Below are 26328 nucleotides of genomic sequence, written 5' to 3' on the forward strand. Positions count from 1 at the left end.
TCGGCTGGTCAAGTCGAGTTTTCAATATTTGGGTGGCGCACAATTGGGCCCAATTGCATAAATTGAATTTGGCTAACTTGATGGAGGGAGTGAAGGATCATTTTAAAAGGTGGGATGTTCTCCCACTTTTGCAGGCTGGGAGGGTCCAGCCAGTAAAGCTGATGGTCTTGCTGAAGTCTCTGTTGATTTTTCAGAATCTCCTGATTTTTGTACCCAAGTCTTTCTTTTCAAAGATGAATAGGGTAATTTCTGAGTTTATATGGGCGGGTAAGGTACCCAGGATTAGGAGGACGTTTTTGTTGAGGGACAGGTGGAGGGAGGGTTTAGCAGTGCTGAGCTTGCTAAATTATTACTGAGCGACAAATGTTGAAAAGATCCGGAAGTGGGTGATGGAGGAGAGGTTGGTGTGGGGGCGGATGGAGGAGGCCTCGTGTAGAGGGACGAGCTTGAGGGCACAGTTACTGTTACTTCTGTTCTTATCGGCGAGGTGCTCCACAAGCCCAGTGCTGGTTTCATCGCTCAGAGTGTGAAATCAGTGCAGGCAACATTTTAAGATGAAGGGTACATCATTGTGGGCACCAATCTGTGGCAATTATAGACTTAATGGATTCTACATTTTGGGTGTTGTAGTGGGCGGGGATAGAGTTTGTTAGTGACCTGTTCGTGGGGATAGGTTTTCAGAGTTGGGAGAGTTGGAGGAGGATTTCCAGTCGCCAAGAGATAATGGTTTCTGGTATTTGCAAATCAGGGATTTTGTGAGAAAAGAAGTGGCCATGTTCCTGAGGTTGCACAAAAGAATTCTGTCTGAGGACGAGGGTAGGATCTCGTATATAAATGGGGAACTAATGGAAAGGGAGAGGGCATCAGTGGAGGATATAAAGTGGAAGTGGGAGGAGGAGCTGGAGGTATTTGAGACAGGGTTATGGAATGAGGCCCTGCGAAGGATAAATTTGACTTTCTTGTGTGCGAGGCTAAGCCTCATTCAGTTTAAAGTGGTACACAGAGCGCACATAACAGTGGCGTAGGATGAGTCAGTTTTTTCTGGGGCAGAGGGTAGATGTTGGAGGTGCTCAAAGGGACTGGCCAACGACACCCATCTGCTCTGGGCCTGCCCGAAGCTGGAGAATTTCTGGAAGTCCATTGCGGGGACTATGTCGGAGATTCTGGGGATAAGGATGGCTCCGAGCCCGTGGGTGGCAATATCTGGGATTTCGGAGGATCCGGGAGTGCAGGTGGGGAGAGAGGCTGACGTGTTGGCTTTTGCCTCCCTGATAGCCCAGAGGTGGATCATGTTAGGATGGCGGGATGTGGAGCCGCCTAAGGCGGCGGGGTGGGTCAGTAACTTGACAGAATTCCTCTTGGAAATAATAAATTTGCTATTAGGAGATCAGAGGAGGCTGTTCATCGCCTTCTTTAAGGAATGGTAAACGTCAGCGGGGGGGGAGGTTGGGGCTGTTTTTACTGAATTGTTTATTTTTTGTATGTTTTGTTTTATAATTGAAAGGTTGATTGGATTGGGACATAGAGGGGTTTGGTAATAGGACACAAGGCACTTTTCACATCTTTGACCACAATAATCATCTAGCGACAAACCTCCACAGTACTTAAAGCAAACAGGCTACAAAAGTTATCACAGTCAAATACTTGAAAGTAATGCACCTCAATGATTTGATTTTTACTGACTCTGCCTACAAATTTACAGGTATAAAGAATGCAGCGCCATGAATTAGGACCTAACTGCAGCACAGCAGAACATGATTCTGAATGACACCAGGTGGCTATCAGGAGGAAGTTAATGGACTGTGTCATCCCTGTTAATGAGGGTCTCATACCCTTTTGAAATCAGTAAACTGTCTTCAGCTGCTGTGTTATTAGGAAATGAAGGCAAGAGCTCCCATTTCATTTAGACAATTTTTATGACAAAGTCTAGAAAATTCATCTAATGTGCATGGGTGTGCATGTTAATGTTGACCATGGTGCACTCCTTAGGGGTGATTTGCACCCAGAGACAGTGCCAATATCAAAATTTACTCACTTGTGTCATCAAGATATGATACTTAAAAAAACAATAATTAATTATGCCCAAGGTTTATTCACCATAATTGGTACCAAATCCCGATGAGAAAAAAATTGCATTTGAAGTTATACATTTTAATGTATGGCCAATGCACCAAAATGTATAACTTCAAATGCAATTTTTCTAATCGGATTTGGTACCAATTATGTTCTTTACTTCAACTTTCTCACTGTAGTTCCGCACTCAGGAATGGAACTGTATCCACCTCTCCCCCCCCCCCCGCCCCCCGCCCCCTTCCCCTTCCCCACACATTCTGGAGATAGGCTGTGAGGGAGTGGGGGGCCTTTAATCAGTTGGGAAAGTGTTGGATGGAGACTCCACCTCCTTTCTGACAGCCCCCACAAGTTTTCAACAGAGAATGAGATGGGCGGAGTCCGTGCCATTTGGACAATGCACCAGGTAAACTTTGGTGGGTATATCTGTGGCTTGTTGGAGATGTATGCTGCACAAAGAGATCCGCCGGAGGTATGGGCCACCCATGGGAGGCCTCCCCCATCCTCACCTGGGCCTCCACAACTCGTCCCAGGAGCCCACTTTACCTACCGACGCTCTGTCTCCAATGACAATCCTACAGCCTGAGTCTACGGCAATTCTGACAGTGGACAACGTTCCCAGTGGCACTGCTCTTGCTGGAGAGAGCTGCTGGGCTCTGATTGATCAGCAGCTCTCAGAATTAGGATATCCACCCAGAATATGACAAAGGATCCGGGCGCTGACCAGCTAAATACCTGACTGGCACTGGATCTACGTTGTGTGTGGTGGTGGGAGGGGGGATGACAAATTCCACCTACTGTATCACACAGATCAGGAAATTCAGTTCCTGGTCAATGCTGATTTTTTTGGGCCTCAGATGGGATAGCAGCTGGTGGTGGGGGGGCGGGGCGGAGGGGGGAATTACTACTGTTGGCCCCAGTATGCTGGGAAAACAAAAATTGCTTTTGGGTCATACATTTGATTGCTATCCAGTGGCTCTTGCTGGAATGTACACATGGACACCAGACAAGGACGAGACTGGGCTTAGCTATCACTGAATAGCTGATAGAACTCATTGTTTTGGCTCGTTTATCAGTAATAGCCATAAGTTACTGAAAATCTGCTAGCACCTGTTGAGACAATGGGGGACAATTACCTTTTTATTTGGCTCTAACTATATCTACCCTGTCATGATATTCATATAAACATCATGGTGCAAACACACATACATACTGATGGACAGATCAACGGACGAATCAATACACACACAACATCCCAGCCAATCACAAGCAAGAGCATACACACTATAAAACGGGGAACATGACACTTCCCGTGCATTACAGCAGGAGACAGCTCAGGGCACAAAGCTCACAGCAAGCCACTCAGACATTCACCATGTGCTGAGTGCCTCTCCAAGAGAGTGTTTGGGCTGGGTCCACAGGTTAGAGGGTAATAACGAACCACAGCAACCAGTTTACAGATGTTGTTATTGTTAGTAATAAAACTGAGTTGTACCACCTGCAACCGTGTTGGTTCGTCTGTGTAGCAGAGCACCCAACACGACATACCCCTTATGTGAAAGGCTAATTGTTGCACCAGTGAGGGAATAACTCAGTAAATTTTTGATAAATTTAGGAATTTTTTTATCAATGTTGTTTTAGCATGACTATGACAAAACAGAAATCATGTGAAGCCTATATTTGACAGATTGTCCGTTTTCCAGGACCTGTTGCTAATGGTCAGTCACCTAATTGCACCTTGAAAAAAAGCAGCTTAGATGATATTGCTGATAAATCTATGAAGGAGGAAATGAAAGTGTTTTCATTTAATCCTAATTGTGGAACAGATATTTTTAAAACTACATTCAGTGACTCTTCATTGTGGTGCTGCTGACTGCAGTGATGCAGTATGAAGAGTGAGATGAGCTGCAGCACGGGGTATAACAAGTTACTTGTCAGTTGGCTGCTGGCGTATGATGATTGAGAAAGGTACTGTTTATAGTCTGTCACATTGTGAATTCCATTTCACCATCCACATGTACTGACAATTTTATCTGCTGTCTTTCATCATTGTCCAGACTTGACAGGATTTTAACAAGATGAAATGATGGTGGGGTTAAAAGTATAACATTGATTTCTAGTGTCACTTTTACGATGCTAGTGATGGCAATGGGAAACTGGCAGTGTCAGTGGGCATGTAAAAAGTGGTGGTATTTCCCAGTACTAACACTGTTCATGCCAACAGCAAAAAACCCAAAAAACATTACATTGCTACTGGAGGTGGGTTTCTTTTTTTGGCAACTGGTGGTTGCAGTCGGTAACATACTCAGGTTCACTCTGCAAAAGGCATCAAAACAGTTTGGCAATTTGGGCAAACCGTCCCCAGCCATTGGCCAGCTTACCAAAAACAGTTGCATAAAGCAGCGTAAGCAGCTGCACATGCACAAAACAATTGTGTACAGTCTGTATAATATAAACCACCACAAATGTTTAGTTTATTCCTGTAGGAATATGTTACGTGGGGTGTGGCTTTAAAAATATAGGTACCAGTTCCACTGCACTCTTGCATTTTTAAAGACAGTAGCTTTACTTTGTCCTTGCATTCCCTCCGCTCACTAAATGAGTGAGAGATTTCCTGGAAGTGTAGGTTGCAGCTGCTAGATGACCTCTTTATAATTCAGGCAAGTCATCCAAACAGCTAGTTCTCATGGGGAGGAAGGGTGTGGAAGTGCCAGTTACTCATATGTTGCATTTCTACCAAGGTTAAACATATACCTCATTTGAGCATATTGTCAGTGTCGTAGTAATCAATAAGGACATATTTAGGTGCACACAAGCTGATTGGTGGAATGCAATGAGGAACCATTGTCATAAAAAGAAAGTAAAGACAATTTGGAAGTTACTGTGGAGAAAAATCCTTATCAAATTTAATTTAGGCTTTATTGGGTTTTCCATGCTAAATTGCCCTTTAGTGTCCAAAGATGTGCAGGTCAGGTGGATTGGCCATGACCAATGCACGGGGTTATGGGGATAGGGCGGCGAAGTGGGCTTAGATAGAGTACTCGTTCGGAAGGTCGGTGGTTACTTGATGGGCTGAATGGCCCGCTTCTACACTGTAGGGATTCTATGGATTGGAAATGTGAGTGTTGTGCTAAGATTATTTCAGTCCAAAAACTGTTCTGAATTGGAACCTTTACTTGAACAGATTTTTGAGCATTGGCAAGTACCACCTTTGCCACGGTACTATTTTGTGCATCACGTTCTGGCCTTTTACTGCCCGCTTCAGTTGCTTTTGCAATTTGTCACAAGAAACTTAGTTGGTTAAAGGTATTTATGAACACAATCCGTAGTGGTGGAGATTGATGCTTGCACCATTCTGAGTCCTGGGCCATGTCTTGGAGGAAAATAAAATTACCAGTAATTAAATTTATGGGCAGGTTGCCATCTACTGAAGATTTATTGTGACAGAGTTCAAAGAACAGTGAAGCTGTGTTAGTAACCAATACATTCCCACTGATAACATGATAGGAGCATTGTGAGAGTTTCTCCTCAGAGGGTTAAACTGACAAACCCACAATAAGATTCACTTAAGAAGTCTATAATTTCAGAGATTGCTTTCCAATTGCTTCCACTCTAGTTAGATATTAAGCAGTCAAAAGTAAAACTCTGCACATTTCCATCACTTCTTTTAAATTGCAGCTTTTGCTCCTCACTTTTACACTATCCAATAATCGAAACCCTCTGATGTAGCTCATTGTTTATCGTGTCTTCTCTAGCTTATATAATTTTCTGGTAACATGCACTTCTTTTTACTGTGGGCGGGATTCTCCGGCTGCGCCCGCCTTACGACTGAAAATTCCCGCCCGAGGTCAATGGACTTTTACCTGGTCTGCATCCTGCCCACCGCAAGAATCCGGCCCTTTGTTTTAAAATAGATGTTAGAGAGGCTCCAAAGTATTAATAAGTGTTACATTAAAAAAAAAATGGGAAAACTGACAATAATTTAGTTCAATGTTAATTTAAAAGGACTGGGATTGAGGGCAGATCCTTAGTACTAGGACTCCTGAAATAAAAGGGATGGTAGCAATGTCTACAAAATAGGCTAAGATTGGCTGCCTGACTCATCTTCAGGCCGCCGAGAGCACCGGACCTGCGAGGGACAGCCACTGTTCACACAGCGAACTGACTTTTAAAAACAAAATCCAAGAGTAACGTCACAGGAAACTGATTGGTTGGCGAGTAACTGATATTAGGGACTGTGTCTAAATAGATTTGAAAAAGTAGTTTAGTTGGGAAAATTATTACTTCTATACTTGTTCTAGTCTAAGGTGTAAATTTTGAGACATGACTGAGAAAGGTGTGACATGTGCAAGAGGAATAGTCTGCACCTGAACCACATTGGGACTAACATCCTTGCAGGTAGGTTTGCAAGTGTTGTTGGGAGGAGTTTAAACTTAATCTGACAGGGGGAGGGGACACAGAGTATTAGTAAAATAAAAACACATAATGCTGTAGTAAAGGAAGCAAGTCAGAATGAGTTCAGCTATGTTGAATGTCAAGAGAGTAAGATGAGGCTGGCTGGTCTTTACTTTAATGCTCTGAATAATAGATTACTGGGAGTGTATTATAGGCCCAAAGAGTCAGTGGGAGCAGATATGTAGACAATTTACTGAAGTGTGCAGGAATAATAATTGGATAATTTTACTGGGGGATTTCAATTTCCCCAACATAAATTGGGATAGTCATGGTGTAAAGGGTATAGAGGGGACAGATTTCTTAAAATGCATTCAGGGGAGCTTTTTGTATCAGTATGAAGAAGGGCCAACAAGAGACGAAGCCGTGCTCGATCTGGTTCTGGGAAACAAAGCTGGTGATAGTGACCGCAACACAATACGGTTCAAGTTTTATTATGGACAAGGGGGAAAATGACCTACAAAAGATGGTTTTGGATTGGGGCAAAGCCGATTTTACTAAAGTAAGACAGGATCTGGCCAAAGTTGACTGGGAACAGATTCTTGCGGAAAAATCTTCAGTGGAGCACTGGAGGACGGGTCCAACATGTTCCCTGTCAATGGCTTGTGTTATACATCCAGCAGAATTGGAAAAGAGGAAGTTTGTTGAATTATAGACCCTAGGAGCCGGTATCCAGAACGGTGGGAAAAACAGGCGCCATTAATGCATTTGATGAAGACTGTGGATATGGAATTCATAAGGAAAGATTACAATTATATCTCGTAGCGAATCAAACACCAGAGGACCTAAAGGTCATAATTTTTCTCAGTTTGGCAGGGTGTAAAACTTCTATGCGAGTAATGAAGATTTTAGAAAGACATTTCTTACCTGGACCGCTGTTTTGCTTCCACCGCCATAGTCAGGAAGAAGGTGAAAACATTTTACAATTCATAGTGACTTTAAGAAAGTTAGCAAAATATTGCAAGTTGAGTGAAATCCTTGATGATACCTTTCATGATAGGCTGGTTTGTGGGATCTGCAGTGAAGCTGTTTACTGTAAGCGATTTAACTCTAAAGGCTGCTGTGGCAGTTGCCAAGTCTATGGAGCTAGCAACAACAGAAGCTCCACAAATAGGGGCAGGAGTGAAGATCCACAAAATGGATACCACAAGAAACAAGTCTGCAAGTGTACAACCATGGCATCGATGTACACAAGTTGGTCACTCAGCAGGGGAATGCGGAGTGGAGAAAATAAGTGCAAGCACCATAGCAAAAAGGGCCATATTGCCAAGGCATGTTGGGCTCAGAAAACCTCTCCAACACAAAGAATGTGTAAGAAAAAAAACACATCTAAGCAGACGAGTCATGTCTATAAATTAGGAGACACAGTTCAAGACCGCTCGGAGGATGACGTACCTGAACAGCTTCAGCAGCTGAAACTAGGTGTCTTGTCAGCGCAGGGCATTCAACAATGTTTCTGAACATTTCCAAAACTTGGCGGGCATCAAACTAAAATGGATGTGGATACGAGATAATTTATTACCAAAAGTTGCAGCCTCTGCCTTTAAAACCATCAGTGTGATCCTAAGGACGTACACAAAAGAGGTCATACCATTAAAAGGATGCATTGTGGTGAAAGTAGCCTCTTCATTCTCCGTGGAAATTTTCCTGCTTTATTTGGTTGAACATGGCTGGCAAGGCTGAGACTCAACTGAGGAGGAGTGAATCAACTGGTGGATTGAAAGAGCAACCTACAATAGCTTCTAAAAAAAGTATGAGAAGATGTTTGAAGATACACTAGGCTCAATGACCAGAGTTGAAGTGCAACTAAAGGTCAAGTCAAAGAGTACACCCAAATGTCCCAAAGCTAGAACAGTATCACATGCCATCAGGCCACAAGTCGAAGAGGGACTAGAAAGGCTAGTCCAAACAGAGTCATTGAACCTCTTGCTCAAGTGTTTGGGCAACACCAATAATTCCTGTACTGAAACGTGATTGCGCAGTGAGAATATTTGGAGATTTTAAACAGTTATTAACACGGTATTCTGCATCGATCCCTATCTGCTGTCATTGTTTGAAGACTGGTTTGCTGGACTCTCTGAGGACAGAGATTCAGTAAAATTGATCTTTCACAGTCGTATTTATAAATGAATGTGACTGCAAAATCACAGCTGCTACTCACCATCATGACGCAGAAAGGCCTGTTTTGTTACAGATTACTTTCTTTTGGAATACCATCTGTTTCTGTTCTTTTTCAGAGGTCCATGGCTCAAATTCAGAGTGGGCTAAGTAGGATGCAATGTTATTTAGGTGACATTCTCATTATGGTTCAAATTTACAGGAACAGTTGAAGAACTAAGAAGCTACTTTAAAATGTCTTCAAAGCCATAATTGCCAAGATAAAAAGGTAATGTGTGGCTTTTTCAAGACATCCATAAATTACCAGGGCCACACCATCAATAAGGATGGCTTACACAAGGAGCTGAAGAAGCTGACAGCAATCTTAGAAGTACCACTTCCTCAAAATATGACACAACTTAGATTGTTTTTAGGATTGATCAATTATTTTGGTAAATTTGTGCCGAATTTAGCAACAGGATCGAAGCATTCACACACTTTGCCATGTATCAAACCAGTATGGCAAGGGTCATAAGAATGCAAAAGTGCACACTGTGAGGTAAAAGATGCCTTACAGAATTCAGGGCTGTTAGTTCACTACAGTCCCAAGTCTAAGTTCCAACTTTCCTGCAATGCATCACTATGGGTTGGTGCAGATGTTTCGAACATAATGCCTTCAGGAGAGGAACAACTGAGAGCATTTGCTTCACAAACTATTACTAGTGCTGAACGAATTACGTTCAGTTGGGAAAAGAGGCAATGGCTCAAGTGAAACAAGGCCAATGAAACAAGGCCCTCAGTGTTGAGCGGGGTTACTGGGTTATGGGGATAGGGTGGAGGTGTGGACCTTGGGTAGGGCGCTCTTTCCAAGAGCCAGTGCAGACTTGATGGGCTGAATGGTCTCCTTCTGCACTGTAAATTCTATAATTCTATATAAAAAATAGCGGGAGATGCAAAAAACGAGAACCGCGGCAGGCGCCAAACAGTTTGTGATGTAACTGGCCCATTCCCGTAGGTGAAATCAGGATCTCACGATAGCATTGAAAGAAACCAATTATCACGAATTAAGCCCTATTTCCATACAATTAACGAGAGCCACCCCGTATCCATTGGCCTCCCGTCATTCATCGGCCTCCCTAGCAACTGGTCACACTGGCACCGATTAGCATTCCTTTTACAAAAGTTGAACCTGGCGGAAGTGCTTCGGTCGGGAGGTGAGTAGCCATCTCTGCTCACAGGCAAAGAGACCGGGGGTGCTGGACTTGCTGCTCCTGTGCTCGGCGGGGGGGTAGGGAACCCTCCGTGGGGATCGGCCACCATGGGAGGGTGGGGGAGGCACTCAGGGAGGGGTTGGGGGGGGCAATCACACGCGGCACCACCATGCCAACTCCTGGATCGTGTGTACCATTCTGGGGGCAACTCCTGTTCCTGCCCGTCTGCCCACCAATCACCCTTAACCCCCACAGACTCCCGAGGCCTCTGGCTGTGCGACTGAAGGCTATTGCTAATAGGGAATTGTCAGTCGTGGCTAAGTGTGAGCACGTCACTCAACCCAAGTGGATTCCCATGGGTGTGCGGGCCATGTAGCATGTGGGAGCCATTGCCTGGCATCCCAACCACACCTTGATGTCTGGACACAGTGCTTGAACACTGTGGGAGGCAACACCACACATGCAACAGCCAACATCAGAAAACCCAGGGGATGGGTCACAGCTCTGCAACATGTCCACGGCCACCATGGGAGGGTGGGTGAGTGCCATGAGGAGGAGGGGACGGTGTCTGGGGAGATGGGCCAAGGGTTTGGAGGTTGGCACTCATTGCTGAAGAAAGTGACAGAGGCATCATACTAGTTTTGTTTATTGTGTTTTACTATTCGCTCAGCCCCCTCACCCCCTACCTACTGCCCAACCCCTCCCCTGATGCCCTCAGTGATCATCGATGTGCTTTGCCCTCCCAGCTCTAATACTACTTCTAGGTGAGTCCCCAGGATGCACATCTCAGATGGAGGCAACCAGCTGCTCACCATCACAAAGAATTCTGTTGACAGTTCAGAATGGAGTTTTATTATGGAGAATCCGATTGATCATTCCTCTGTGCTTCCATAACAAAATCCTTGACCAATTGCATGAAGGACATACTGGTGTGGTAAGTTATTTTTGGTGGCCAGGACTGGATGCTCAAATTGTAGAGAAAGTGGGGTAATGTCAGTCCTGTGCAAAACTAAAAATCACTCCACCATGGCAACAATTACATCCATGAGAATGGCCGGCACAGCCATGGCAGAGAATACACAGACTACGCTGGTGCAGTGGGGGGTCACATGTAGCTAGTGATTATGGATGCACACTCTAAATGGCTGGAAGTCATGATCATGAAATCTACAACACTAGAACAGACCATTGAGAAGCTGAACAAAATATTTTCAAGATTTGGTGCACCAGAGCAGGTCGTAAGTGACAATGGTTTTCAGTTCACTTCAAAGGAGTTCAGGGACTACCTGAAAGGAAATGGTATACAGCACATCAAGTCAGCTCCATAACCATCCTGCAACAAAAGCATTGGCTGAACGCTTCATTCATCATTGAAACATTCCATCAAGGCATCGAAGGAAGAGTGAACAAATTCTTAATGTCATACCGGAACACCGCACATGCAACAACGCAGAGTTCACCAGCAATGCTGCTGTTCAAAGGGAAACTGAGAGCACCCTTTGATCTTCTGCTACCACCTGATACTTCAGAGATTGTCAAATAACAACAACAAGCACAGAGTGCGAGGAGGGAACAGAACTCAAAAAATGAGTAGTCAATCAAGAGCGAGTGCCAGCCAGAAGCTACATCAGCAATGACAAATGAATACCTGATGTGATCCTGGCAAAAACAATATCATACACCATGCAGACGGATGATAAAAGAGTTTGGCGACATCATACAAACCAGCTACTAGCTTCATGAAGTGAAATCGCTGACAATTCTCACAAGTATTTCCCATGGACAATTCAGACAGCAGTACTTCAAAACACAGACTAAAAGTAGAGACAAATTCAGATTCTGTTTCTGAGGACTCCCCAATACCTATAGAGATGGATAATGGAGTAACATCCCAGGAAGGAAGGAAAAGAAGACACTTCCAAGATCTTGGGTATGTATATATATGTATTGAGATAAAACATAATTGGGTCTGTTGAATGAAAGTTAGGTTGTTGTTGTACTAAAGAAGAAAGTGGGAGGGGTGTTATGCATCAGGGATGGCATCCCTCCATACCTTTTCTGTTTGCGAAGACTCAAAAATAAAGCAAAGAGCAAGAAGATTATGCTGAACTGATTATACAAGACACTAGTTAGATCTCAGCTGGAATATTGTGTACAGTCCTGGACATCACATTACAGGAAGGACACGATCAAGTTGGAGAGAGTGCAGAAGAGGTTTACAAGAATGGTTCCAGGAATGAGAAATTTTAGTTATGAGAATAGATTGGAGAGGTTAGGACTGTTCCCCTTGGGGAGAAGAAGACAAAGAGGAGATTTGATAGAAATCATGAGGGGGCTGGACAGAGTAGATAAGGAGAAACTGTCCCCACTTGTAAAAGGATCAAGAACAAGAGGGCACAGATTTAAGTGATTTGCAAACGCAGTAAATGTGATGTGAGAAGAAACCTTTTCACACAACGAGTGGCTTGGGTCTGGAATGCACTGCCTGGAAATGTGGTGCGGGCAGGTTCAATTCTGGAGGGCATTCGATGATATTTGAATAGAAACAATGTGCAGGGGTACAGGGAAAAAGCAGAAGAATGGCACAAAATCATGATGCTCATTTGGAGAGTGGGTCCAGACACGATGGGCTGAATGGCCTCCTTCTGCACTCTAACACTTCTGTGATTGTCATATACTCGTATATTCAGAAAGGTTCCTATTTGAATACTGTTTTAGTGTTTCTAATAATTAACTGTTCCATTACATCTGCACATGATAATGAAGTGCAGAAAGCCTAATGCATGTGTGTGTAGCATTCGAGGAGAGAAGGCCATGAATGACTGCAGCAGTTGCACAGATTCTCCCGACAAATATATGTCAAAAAGTCAGATATTCACGCATTTGATTTGAGTGTCAGATTTCAATCTTATTGGCCTCCTGCATTAGCCTCGAATCACAGTACTAATGGTCTACTCTGCATGATGTTACACAAGTGATAAACCCACAATTCTGTATTGAAGCAGAGGTGGACAGTACAGAGACTGTTAGAATGTTAGAACTCAGCTATCAGATTTTCTTTTTCATTTTCCTTGGTATTTACTTAACTTTGATTCAGAAAGTGCTTTAAGCATCTCAGATGTGAATTCCGACTTAAGCACAGCACGCAAAGATGAAATGGTCCTTTTTCCTTTTGGAGCTTGGTTGGAAAATGTTCCAGCGTTTAATGTGAATATTGCTCTAGCAATTCAAAAGGAATGATATCTTGCTAACCGTCTAGGTATCTAATTGTTACATTAAATATTTTTTTAAGACTCAGACATTTTCCTTTTTTGAAGCCCATTTGATTAATGAATGGTGAACATATTGACACGTTGTTGTTAAATTAATGAGGCAACAAAAAGAGAAAATGCTTCAAGCACAATTAATCAGTGCCTGAAAGAAAGCTCTAACAGAGGGTTACATGAAAAAGTGAATAAATCCTCTTGATCGAAGCATTTTCCACACTTTGAGTTTGTATTTCAGATTTCCAGCCTTCATAGTTTTTCTTTTTGTCTAGTTTAATAATGCTGCGTTTGATGACTCTTATTGAAGTGAATTTCCTTGAAGGAAAGGCAAACCTAGCACTAGCTAACTTTTTTCTTCTGGCATGAAGTAGCAATCATTTGCTTTACTGAATATAAGTGTAGCTTATTCTAACTTGTCTAAAACTGTCATGCATTATTGTATTTTACACTTTTGTATCACACTGAATGAAAAGGTACATTGTTGCAGTAAACAATGAAACAACAGTTATGTTTACTGGCACCAAAATGGCATTCAGTCAGGATATTAGATAATAACAGTAGTGTTTGCTTAATGAATAGAAAATTATATGCATGGAACAGAAGACACTTCATTTTTTCATTTGACGTTCATTTGGCATACAGTAATCTAGCATTTTGAGAGTGAGCCAGGGATCAAATTCTCCTGGATTCCTGTCTGCTTGAATAAGAAAACAATAGATGGTGTCAGAATAACCAGAGATAATTCCCTCTCGAAATACCCTTGAGTTAACGGTCAGGAGGTATTGTCTGAGAGGTCAGTGCAATAGAAGATGCATTGCACAGTGGAACTCATGCTGAGTAGAGGTGGGATTGGGCTGCTGCCATTCTGCTAGGTCTGTCATTCAGGAGGACAATGCGGAAAACCTGGTTCTAGTACGTGAATTCTAACAGGAACGCTCCACTCTGTGATAGAGTCTCACTCTCAGCACTCGTTACCATTGAGGTATCAGAATTGGTTCTTTGGTGGTTCACATGACTGGAGAATCGTTAGCCTCTCACACCTTTTGAGAGCAAAATTTGCAGTGGTGTTGAATTTCTGGCATCCTGTCGCACAGCCCATTGTGAAAAATTATATATTTCGGTGGTTGTAAGTAAAACCCACAAATATACACACACTGTACCCACAAGTGTATTGTTGATCTCTTTTGACCAGACAATGGAAGATAGTCCACTCCAATTCATTTTGGATGCTTTATTCTATTGTTATAGTCATGAGGACGCAGTAAATTTAAATATTGTCACTTCTGTGACAGCGATCATTTAATTTCTACTTGAATTTGTTTCCCTTATCATCCTTTCCCTTGTCGAAATGGGCTGTGGTGTGTTTCTCAAACCCTGGTTTATGAGATCCAATGTTAAAAATAACCAAACAGCAAACTCTTTAAGGCAAAATAAAACTTGGGGCGATATTCTCCTTATCATTCTGCTGGCGGGATTATCCGGTCCTACTGAAGTCAATGGGGATTTGAATGGATCGCTCGATCTGCCACGATAGAAAAACCTGCCGCGTCAACGCTGGGAAGTCCCGGAGTAGGAATGATGAACACATTCAAAATCCAAGAGATGGACCACCACACACATTCACACTCATGAGCATACAAGATGGAAAGGCAGAGAAAGAAATGGAAAGAAGTTACAAATTGCGAGTTACTTTAAAAAAAAATTAAAAGGCATTGACATTAATTCATGTGAGTAGAGCCAGTAGCTCAATGTTCAGGGAAGCTTCTTTCTTGCGGCTTTGTCAGCCAGAATTCTTGGTTTCTGCCCACGGAACCCAGTTGCAGGTTGACAATGCAGACGTGTTCGGGAGTTAGTTCACTTTATCGCAGAGCACAGGATTCTTTCTGGAGATCCAACTTTGGGAGAGATGGAAATTAGAGACAGGCTGCAAACCTGGATTCCGGTTTTCTCTTCCGAGGTTAAATTGCAACTGAAGACAGAATTTAAAGGCTGTAAAATTTAAGTAATTTAAATAGCTCCTGTCTCGGTTATGTGACAGAATGATTTAGGGTTAAGCCATTCAGTTGATGATATACTTTAAAGACCCTTGTCAAAGCCCGTTGTATTTTGAGCAGGCAACTGTGGAACCATTAAGAACAAAATGCTGGAAAATCTCAGCAGGCCTGGCAGCATCTGAAGGGAGAGAAAAGAGCTAACGTTTTGAGTCCAGATGACCCTTTGTCAAAGCCAGATGACCCTTTGACAAAGGGTCACCTGGACTCGAAACGTTAGCTCTTTTCTCACCCTACAGATGCTGCCAGATCTGCTGAGATTTTCCAGCATTTTCTCTTTTGTTTCAGATTCCAGCATCCGCAATAATTTGCTTTTATCCAGTGTGGAACCATTAGCTCAACATTGGCGATAAGGAGTCACAATATAGCTCTGCCTTTACCAGAGCTGGCTGGTGCAGACATTTCGTCTACCAGTCATTTGTGTTGGCTTGACTGGAATGTTTATAAAATGCAAAGGGGATGGTGCATCCCAGGTGGATGACGGGTTAGCCTATACCCACTGGAACATCTTAGAATCTTCCAGAACTACTAGCATGTGACCAACCTTTTTATGAGTCCAGCCATTTCCATTTTTTGTAAAAGAACTAAAACAAGAGAAGATGGAAGAGAAACAAATGTTTAAGTTTTTTTTTCTTCATGCCTTCTCAGCATGACATGATGCTACCTACTATAGCACAGCCAGAGGCCACAAAAATAGATGTCGGCATCGCATAATATGTAGGTTGGCGGGCGCACACGATAGTCAGAAGCGTGCACACTAACAATTAAGCAGGTGATTTAGGCCATTATGGGGCCAACTGAATGCAATTTTAAGTGGCACGTCTGCTTTTTGGTTTGGAGGGTGGACTGATTGGCCAGGCGGTTTTTACGTTTTAGCTTCAACCTCGATCCACGGCAGGATGAACTGTTCAGGCTGAAATAAGGGGCGGGATTCTCTGCTGGGTCGAGGAATCGCCAGGAGGCGGCGTGAATCCCGCCCCGACGCCGGCTGCCGAATTCTCCGGGGTTTTGGTAGGGGCGGGAATCGTGACCCGCCGGTCAGTGGCCGCTCGCAGCGGCCCCCCCCAGCGATTCTCCAGCCCGCGATGGGCCGAGCGGCCGCCTGTTTTCAGCCGGTCCCACCGGGATAAATCAAACCAGGTCCACACCAGCGGGACCTGGCTCAACAGGCGGCCTGCAGAGTCCTCGGAGGGGGGGGTGGTGCACAGGGGGATCTGGCCCCGGGGTGGGCCACCAATCTGCGGGCGGGCCTGTGCCGTTGGGGCACTCTTTCCCTCCGTGCCGGCTGCTGTCAACCTCCGACATGACCGGTTCGGAGAAGAACCCCCCTGCGCATGCGCTGGGATGACGCCAGCACACGCTGGCACCCCCGCGCATGCGCCAACTCGCTCCGGCAGAGGCCCTTCAGCGCCGGTTGGTGTGGCGCCAAGCCCTTCCGTGACAGGCCAATCCCGCCGGCGCTGAAGGGCCTCTGCTGGCCGGAGCGAGTTGGCGCATGCGCGGGGGTGCCGGCCTAGCCCCTGAAGGTGCAGAGGATTCCGCACCTTCCGGGCGGCATGACGCCGGAGTGGTTCACGCCACTCCTCGCCGCCGGTACGGCCCGCCCCGCCGGGTAGGGGAGAATCCCGCCCAATGTGTCTGGGGACTGGGTTTTGTGTTTGAATGTTCTGCCTGGACACTTTTAAATAGATTTTCCATCTCAATTTATTGTTTAAAGTTCAGCAGCTGCTGAGACAGCTCCACAGAGGGTGTCCCCCTGAGGGAGATCATTGAAAGCATCAGCCCTCATGCTCTCTTTCCCCGGTGCCCACCCTACTAGCAGCATTCACCCTTTCACAATGCCAGCCAGCGTGAAATTGCGCACCGGGGCCACTGCGACCAACTGGGAACCCGTTTTACGGCAACCTATGGACCCGCCAAGTGTGCATACCTAACGGGTGAAACATTCAGGCCCATGTCTAGTCTTTACCTTAATCACACCAAAGCCCTGAAGTTGCCACACTCGATACTTCGGCAATCTTGCTAAGTGGGAGTGCAGATTGGATTGTCAGCAACACAGGTTAATTTGCCTGATTTATGTTGCTCCAAACATTCAGCCAATCTACTAGCTGGAAATTTGGAAACACCAGTGGACGTGTTAAAATGTTGAAGTCTTTTCTTGAGCACTGCACCTGAGGTTCAATGTGTTAATGGCAGATGAACGAGAATGATCCCACGTTTAATGCTGACATTCACTGAGTTAGCTGACCTCGGTCAGGGTAGCACCAAGTGTTCACTGCTCAATCGAAGCAGCCCTGGGACAAGTAAGGAGGTCAAGTCAGCCAGGCACCCTGCTTCTGACTGCAATCTGGTGTTTGTTCTGTAGTTTGGTGAGAACAGGATCAGGTTCAACTGTAATTGCTCGCACTGTGATCCAGCCTGCCAACATTACATACCTATGCTCATACACGATGAAGGATTACCTGGGAAAAGCATTGAATGACTACTAGTAGTGACTAGATACGGTATTTATAGTTCATCATTAAAATGAATAGATCGAAAATTTCCCAATGCATGAAGCAAGTGAGTGAGCATACCCCCCCACCCAAACCTCCACCTTTGGGGATAGCCCTCATGGGTTATCACATTGACAAAATAAGATATTTATCAAGCACTTCTTTAAATAGTTCTGATTGAATGCATTATCCTTGCAGGAGCATTGGAAATAAAAATAAACTGCAGGATGCTTTAGAACTTAGAATTGTGTTTTGGAACAGAAAGAGTTAATCCTTTTACCTTGAGCTATCATAACAATGACTCGGTGTTATTTCATTTGAAGGTGTACGATTTATTGTCAGGACTTCTGCAGTCATATTGCATTTCACAGATTACTTAAAGTGCTTTGAAAATTGAATCAGAGCAAACAGCTCCCATCTCTTTCTGCACATTCATCACGCCAAAAGTGCACAAGCAACCAGACTTTTATATTTCACTTTGCTTATTGTAGGTGCTTCATTCTCCCAAAGAATTGGGGGTCACAAACATCCAAAAGAAATATCTGATCAATTCAGACAGCTTTCTTTTTTATTTTGCCAAGTACACAAAGCTCAATACTGCGCGGTCTCCGCCTCTTTTTGTTTTGACAGTCTGATCACCTTTTTGTGCATATTAATTTTATGCATTGCAACGTGACTCAGGAACTGTACTTATATTTGAGAAAAACAAGCAAGGAGGCATGCAGGTGATGATGTGGTGTCAGGGAAAAAGGTGAAGAAGCATTGTACCCAATGAAATCACTCCATGCATGCAATCTTTCTCATCTAACTAACGCCCGCTGTGTCCCATATTAATTCTGTTTCCCTTGTTATTTTATTACAGTGATCTGAGCGAAAACCATATTCATGCTATTCCGAGGAAGGCTTTCCGAGGAGCTGTTGACATTAAAAATTTGTGAGTATCTTTGTGACTTGGGACCTATCTGACTCTGAATGTGATTGATTGTTCCACTGTCTTGATGTACTAGGTATACCCGATAAAGGTTGAAAGCATGTATTTCAATACCCTTCATTGTTACACTGCCTGTACATGAATGAAGGTTTTTTTATATGATTGGATCAGTCATGACCACTTGTTTGCAGCAGGACTGGCTCAGCAATTTTACTGGACGCAGACTCCTATTTGGCTGCCCAGGCTTGCCATCACAGTGGGAGGGGTATAGATTCTGCCAACCCTTTTGGAGTGCCGGCAATTCTGAAACCTGAGCAGCCCCAACAGGAGAGATGGGCGCCACTAAAATAGTTTGGAGATTGAGATTTTAGGTGTGTTTGGACAGGTACGTAAGGCTTAAATTTTATGGTCGCACTCACCTTGGGAATCGTCATGGGAGGGATGGAAACCCTAACCATCCGGCAAAAGGTCTGTTAACCTCAGGCAAAGATTTCCAGTCCTGCATTGGGCGGGACTGGAATTTCCCACTTAAAAGTCAGCAGAGCCAAGCTAACGGGCTCTTCCGGGTGGCTCATTGGGGCTAGGCTTCCCCTTCTGTAGCCCCCTCTCTGGGGCATGGAGCCTCCTACATAGAACATACAGTGCAGAAGGAGGCCATTCAGCCCATCAAGTCTGCACCGACCCATTTAAGCCCTCACTTTCATCCTATCCCCATAACCCAATAACCCCTCCTAACCTTTTTTCTTTTGGTCACTAAGGGCAGTTTATCATGGCCAATCCACTTAAGCTGCACGTCTTTGGACTGTGGGAGGAAACAGGAGCACCCGGAGGAAACCCACACAGACACAGGGAGAACGTGCATACTCCGCACAGCCAGTGACCCAGCGGGGAATCGAACCTGGGACCCTGGCGCTGTGAAGCCATAGTGCTATCCACTTGTGCTGCCTGAATGCACTCCCTGTGGACACCTTCCACATGCTGGTGATCTGGGAAAAATTCCCGTAAGAATGCCTTTAATTATTTAAATTGACTGTCTGCCTCAGTTCGAATTGCCACTTGGTCTCACCACTGGGAAACATTCCCAGTGTCAGGGCTGACTCGGAAAGCCATCCTGCTGCGTTTCCCCACGAATTTCCCAGGTCCTCCCCAACCCCAGCCTGCCACCTGGGACCATAAGAACATAAGAAATAGAGCAAAAAAATCCAACCCAATATCTCCTGCAAGTGCTCTTTGCATTCACCAAAAACATGCAAGAGTTCATTATGGGGGCATTATCTCTGGTTGATGAGGTCATTGCCCTCAGCTTTTCCTGTATTGAGTGGAACTTCCACCCTTGGGTTACATCTTTCCTGTGTTAAATCTATCCATTGGAAGTGGCTGTCGATGTGCAGGTGGTCAAGCAGCTTTTAAAGTACACCGCCCATTTGAAGGAGACATTTTTTTCTCACCAAGAAGAGCTGTTTTTGTAGCACTTATCACAGGTCTTCACACTTGTAGACACAGAACGTCGGCCAACACAGCTGAATGGGCCACAGCCATCGTTATGTCACCAACCATATTTGTAGGCCACCGCATACCAACCTCACAATGACCAAATGAATGCAGGCAGTGCCCTCTGATGTATAGGGTCTAGACTATCAATTGCAGATTAGCGTAGGGGTCATCTGCAGTATCAACTACTTGTTTGACAGTAATAAACCAAACAAGTGACTGACTCCTCAGGGCCAGCAGTTCATCTCCTTCCACACTGGATAGCACAGGGGTTTGGCTGCAGGTGAGTGGATTAAACCAAGAAAAATTCCAGGCATGTGAGGAAGGTGGCTCCAAATCTTCAATTTTAATTTTATAGAGATGGGAGAAGGAGTTGGCAACCCTCTCTCTCCCAGGAGGAAGAGTGGCACTTTGAATATGCCTATGAGTCTGGAAGCCTCTGATTTAAGTTGCTTTGCAGATTTTATCATGAAGGTGGTGGACTGAATTTTCCAGACCTCAGAAAACTGGGCAGCTGAAGGGTGCTGACGACAGCTTCTTGGAGAGGTTCTTTACAGCACTGCTTGTGGCCAAGGGAGAACAGGGATTCCTCTCCTCTATCCCCAAGCTACTTACCATCAGATCCCCATCAGACAAAGGCTCCTGAATCAGGAATCGGAACCATTCACCTTGGATCGGACAATTCCTCCCCCTCACCCTTGCCCATCCCAGGCCAGGCATTGTGCAGGAATAAATGAGCATAGCTTTTAGAGAAACTTGGGGCCGGATTCTGTGCTGAGGATGGGCTCCCTGCATCTGGGTGTAAATTTTAGGGGCGAGCTTGCCTCCGCTTAGCCAACTTGTCCAACTTGAATTTTTCAGGCAACAGCCCTTTAATTAGGACCTTGTCTATCTCTAGGGGAATGACCCACCCAACAGAGCTGCTAACCAATTAGAGCCCAACACCCCTGCAAAGTGACAGCACCAAGCAGAAATGGTGGCCACAGCTGGTGCTGCAGGAAGAGAGGAGGTGGCCAGTGATGGACCCAGACAGTCAGGTCTGGTGGCTCCAGCAATGTGGGGTTGGAGGCATGTTGGATAGAGTGGACATGTGGAGGCATTTCTGTTGAGATGGGGTCTCTGACTCCCCTCTGAGCACAAGGGGCTCGGGACCCCCACCCCCCACCAACCCCTGTCACTGACCAGCAGTCTGTGGGGTTAAACCTGCTGGGCTACATGTTGGGCACAGGTTTTTCCAACTGCCTGTTATATTAGAACATCAGTGGGATAAGGCCCTTAATTTGGCATTAATTGCAAACTGAAGGCCTACTTGCAGGTGACCAAACCGATGCATACCTGGCCACCTCCATCATTTTGGCGAGACAGGTTCACGTGTACCAGCAGCGGGTACACAGCCGATGATACAGTGTCCAAATTTAAAGGTCCACCCACCTGTTTTTCCTGCCCACGGGTCACCAGTAGCTTTCAGCCCCTGGACCTCTGGGTTTCCTATCTGAAGCTCTGTCCCTCGCCTATGTCACCTGCCCTTCTTAATATTAATGACAATGTTCATATGAGTAAGTGTGATGATGACAATTAGCACTTTATCCCTCCTCCATTCATGTGTTAGTGCTGTTGCTAAAATGTTGCTAAAATGGACCAATGGTTGTATGCAGCAAAATAGCTACTTGGAACCATCAAGCACAATGCTCACTTGTTCCCCCTTCGCCAAGACATATGTAAGGAGATGTGGTTTGAGACACAGCAGTGAAAGCCCACGGTTCTAAACAGAGAGGAAAAGTTTCAATTTAATTTGAAAAACTTACTTTCGCCAATAGCTTGGTGCTGGTGAAAAAATCCTTTGCAAGAAATGGTGGTGGCATAGCTGATGTTCTCTTGCTAATTCAAATGCAGACTTTGGCTAGCACTGTGTTTCCTGTTGCAGTGATACCTTTCAGACATTTATTCCAATATCAGTACATGCATCCCTTGTGCCTCGTTTTGTTTTTAATCCATGATCAATCTGATGTTTTCTTGAAAGTACAGTTATTGGATATGACAAGAGTAGATGCATATGCTACAGTTCCTTAAAGAATGATGTAATTTAATTCATTGTTCCTCAAGTTTTTTGTATTTCCTTGGGATATTTCTCCTGCTGAGGAAAATGCAATGGTTCTTCCTTGTTAAAGGTGCACGTACCCTAAGGCACTTGAGTTCCCAGCTCATCCTCTTGTCTGAGGATCCCTGAAAGAGAATGAAAAATCTCCTTGTTATCAATAACTTGCTTCCATGTTTGCCCTGGAGATTTTCTGATAGCATTCTGTTCGAGTCTCAGATGAATGAACAAGAATGGAGGGTATGACATTTTTGTCACAGAAACCGTTTCCCTTTCGACTAAACAAATATGCCTCTTTCAGCACCACCTTACTGCCAAGTTCATGTTTAAAGTTTCTCAAGCCCATGAAGCCTACTGCATTGTCAGCACCTGGTCTCAACCTCCCACTTGTCACATCTCATCTGGTTTGTACAATTCAACAAGAGCACATTCTTTAATTGACAAGCCAATTGTCAAACTGACAAGTTTGCTTACTTTACAATCTGGACATCCTTTATTTTTCCATTTGGCAATTTAGTCATATCATTTGTATTTCTACAACCATTTGTTTGATCAATTGTTATTGAAACTCAGTCGAGGAAATGAGGGCTTCTGTCCACAGTTAGAAATGAAGCAAGCCAGCATTAAGCCATAGCAGGACAGGGGTTTGAATATGATACATAGAACCCCTTTATTTTTAACTGCATGGGTTTGAAAGAATGCACATCAAACTTCCTCACCCTCACCTCTTGGTTAGTGATACCAACATTTCTGCCTTCACTAGCCATCATTAGCTAGAAATCATTGTCACTCAAGGGTGGACTCGCTTCATTGTTATCTTGATGAGAGATACTGGAATAAGACCTTTAAAGAAATGTATAATTAAATGTTATAGAAAAAATATAAAGATAATCTGCAGAAGAGGAGCCCCCTTTTAACAAGCTAATTTGAGAAGTGCATTGCTAGCTATTTCCCCTCAAGCTGCTGCCTTTCGTACCTGTCTAGCAGAGATGATTAAAGAGTGGGGCGGGAGCTTTGGCGGCACTGATTTATACAATGACAGCTCAGGAAAATTAGATATAGACCAACATGCAATTCACTCTTCTCCAAATTAACCTGCAGACCACATTAAGCAAATTTGATGGTATTATGAGAATTTCCAATTTGTCAAGTACCAATTTCTCTTTTGTGTTGTGTCAGGAGTCCAGTTTGTGCCATTGTAGTAATTTAAATTGCTTTGATAAATTAAGCTTGAGGTTAAAGAATAATGTTATAGATAAATCTTATAACATAAAATCTAAAAAAAGCTCTTAGCTGAATGATTATTAAAATCACCTTTTTTTTAAAAATCAAGCTTTTTAACATTAGTTAACTATCTCTAGCCTTGGTGAAGAGGCAAGGTATTAAAGTACGTCTCAGAAAATTATGGGACAATGTAACTAAATGTAACACGGGTTATTAGCCAGTGATTAGAATGGTTTTCAAGGTTATTGGGACTAAGCCACCAGGCAGGCTAGGAGTGGAGGTGGCACAGAATCTGCCTGACAGACAGATGGTTGGAAGCCATCAGGAAACTATTGGCAACTTTTTCTTTGTCTCACTCTTTTATGTTTGCTCTTCCTCTTGCCCTACTCTCTTGCATACTTTCACTCTCTCAATCCCCTAATCCTTCACTTGGTTTCTTTCATTGAAGTTAATGAAAGAAAATCTGGCTACATTTGTAAGAGGAATTTCATGCCCAATAAATGCATATCATATTCCCAACTTTTAAAGTATAAGCTGTACCCAACATGAAATCTTCTGGATCTGACTTTTCTTTTAGAATGGACACAGATGGACTGCAAAATATGAAAGAGCACTCTACTTACGCCGGCTCCCCTGCCCTATCCCCTTAACACCACAGATTGACCGTGGCCAATCCACCTAACCTGCACATCTTTAGACACGAAGGTGCAATTTAGCATGACCAATCTATCTAACCTGCACATATTTGGACTGTTGGAGAAAAGTGGAGGACCCAGAGAAGATATGGGGAGAACTTACGAGAACATGGGGAGAATATTAGTCCAAAATGTGCAGATTAGATGCGTAGGCCATGCTAAAGTGCCCCTTAGTTAGATGGGTTTACAGGGTTATGGGGAGAGGTTGGGGCAGTGGGCCAAGGTAGGGTGCTCTTTTGGATGGCCAGTGCAGACCCGATGGGCTGAATGGCCTCTTTATGCACTGTAGGGATTCTATGGAACATGCAAATTCCACAGAGACAGTCACCCAAGGCCATAAATGAACCGGAGTCCCTGGCGCTCGGAGGCAGCAGTGCTAACCACTGCCCCACCGTGCTGTCCTTGTAGCTTCTCGCTGTATGTGGAATGGAAGAAGAACCACGAGTGGCCTAGTAAATTCATTTGTGAAATAAAAAACAGAAAGTGCTGGAAGGATTCACAGCTGTGGGAGAGAGCAAGAGTCGATGTGTCGAGTCCGTTAGACTCTTCTTAAACATCTCAAAATGTTGACTCTGTTTCTCGCTCTACAGAAGTTGCCAGACCTGCTGAGTCTTTCCAGCATTTTATTTCAGATTTCCAGCATCCACAGTATTTTGAATTTAAATTCATTTATGAAAGCTAGCTCACATATATTGGATACAGAAAAATTGTAGCACCTTAACGCTCAAGTCATTCGACTCTCCAAAGTAGCAATTTACTCATCAACAAGCACTGCTGAGTAGCTCAGAATGCTTAATTCAGGGAAAATGCCTCCATTTAAATGACCTGAAGGCAAAATTTAGCAAAAACACAATGGTCTTGGACACCTTGGAAGGGGTGCCATGCAGATTCACCGAAATAATATCAGGGCTTAAGGGGCTAAAAAATGCAGACAAGTTGCCTAATCTTGGCTTGTATTCTATTGTGGTATGTTATGACGTGATTTATTCAAGGCGTTTAGGACAATAGATGGATGAAGGGAACATAATATAAAAATTAGAGGCAGGCTACTTAGGAGTGAAATCAGGGTGCACTTTCAGACTAAGTGCAGTGAACACCTGGAACTCACTCATCAAAAGCATGTGGAGGCTATATGATTTAGCTGCAGGAGATCTATGGGTGAGAACCAACTAAAGAAAATAGTTTTAAAAATGGGAACCATGGGGCGGGATTCTCCGTTGCCCGACACCGAAATCGTCTTCAGCGATCGGGCGGAGAATGGGCTCCAACGCCAAAATTGGGGCCGGTGCCGGTTTGATGCCGGTCAGCCATGCTCCGCCCCCTCAGAAATGTCATCATCGCATTGCGTACCGTTGCAACGGTGTTGACGCGTCATCGTCTGGCCAACCCGCGATGCTCCGCCCCTGATGGGTCAAGTTCCCGATGGCACAGGACACGTGTGGTCTCAGGCATGCGGGGAATCCAGCGTGGCGGCTGCGGAGTCTGTCCAGCACTGCCACACTCAGCCGGGATCCATTCTGCAGGCCGGGTGGGGGGAGGGGGGGGGGGGGGGGCTTCCGTGAGGGCTGATGGGGGGTGGAAATGGGTAGACACTTGGTGAGCTGTGGAGTCGCAGATGGCGGGTCAGGGCTGTGCACAGCCGGCGCGACCGCTGCAGGTCGTCAGCCATGTGCATGCACGGCCCAGGACCCGGCCGTTTTTGGCCCGGGAGGCAGGTGTTTCGTCCGCCACTGGTGCTAGCCCCTTATCGGTCCCAAGATCGGTGAGGGGTCGGCGCCGAGTGTTTCGGTGTAAAAGACCACATATGCTCCGCTGGTACTGGCACTTAGCTGCTAAAATGGAGAATCCAACCCCATATCTATGATTTGGAATGCTGTTCAATGAAGAGTTCTGTCGATCTTAACAAAGCTAATTATCAATTACATCAACATACCTCAGACTTCACAGTATTTGGTGGTATGATTTTCCTTGAGGGGTCAGGTGAACCAGCTACCAACTCATTATCGACCATCATGTGCAATCGCCAAAATTGAATTTCACCTCAAAACGTGCATTTAGAAAACCTATTCTTCATTTGTATTGCATGAACAATTTATGCAGTATTACAAGGTTAGATTCATTATGAATGACAATAGTTGGCTCTCATTGAAACCTGTGGAGTCATATTCTGGAATTGGTAACAGAATTTGGCGGGCTCAAATCAAGACGTCAGTAGTTTGTTGGAGGGCTTTCAATTCAGTAACTTTCCAA

At 44.5% G+C, this 26328-nt stretch overlaps 1 protein-coding gene across 7 annotated transcripts in view; it reads left to right on the top strand.

Annotated features, from left to right (window-relative positions):
- The window catches only part of slit2 (slit homolog 2 (Drosophila)), a 671546-nt gene that overhangs the window by 352405 nt on the left and 292813 nt on the right, over positions 1 to 26328 (top strand). For all 7 annotated transcript variants that reach the window (XM_072496476.1, XM_072496471.1, XM_072496473.1 and 4 more), the window contains exon 5: positions 18505 to 18576. In XM_072496476.1, the coding sequence (XP_072352577.1) occupies positions 18505 to 18576 (72 nt within the window). The remainder of the gene's footprint in view (positions 1 to 18504; positions 18577 to 26328) is intronic.

Source organism: Scyliorhinus torazame, chromosome 3 (assembly GCF_047496885.1).
Source record: "Scyliorhinus torazame isolate Kashiwa2021f chromosome 3, sScyTor2.1, whole genome shotgun sequence".
NCBI classification, from domain to species: Eukaryota; Metazoa; Chordata; class Chondrichthyes; order Carcharhiniformes; family Scyliorhinidae; genus Scyliorhinus; species Scyliorhinus torazame.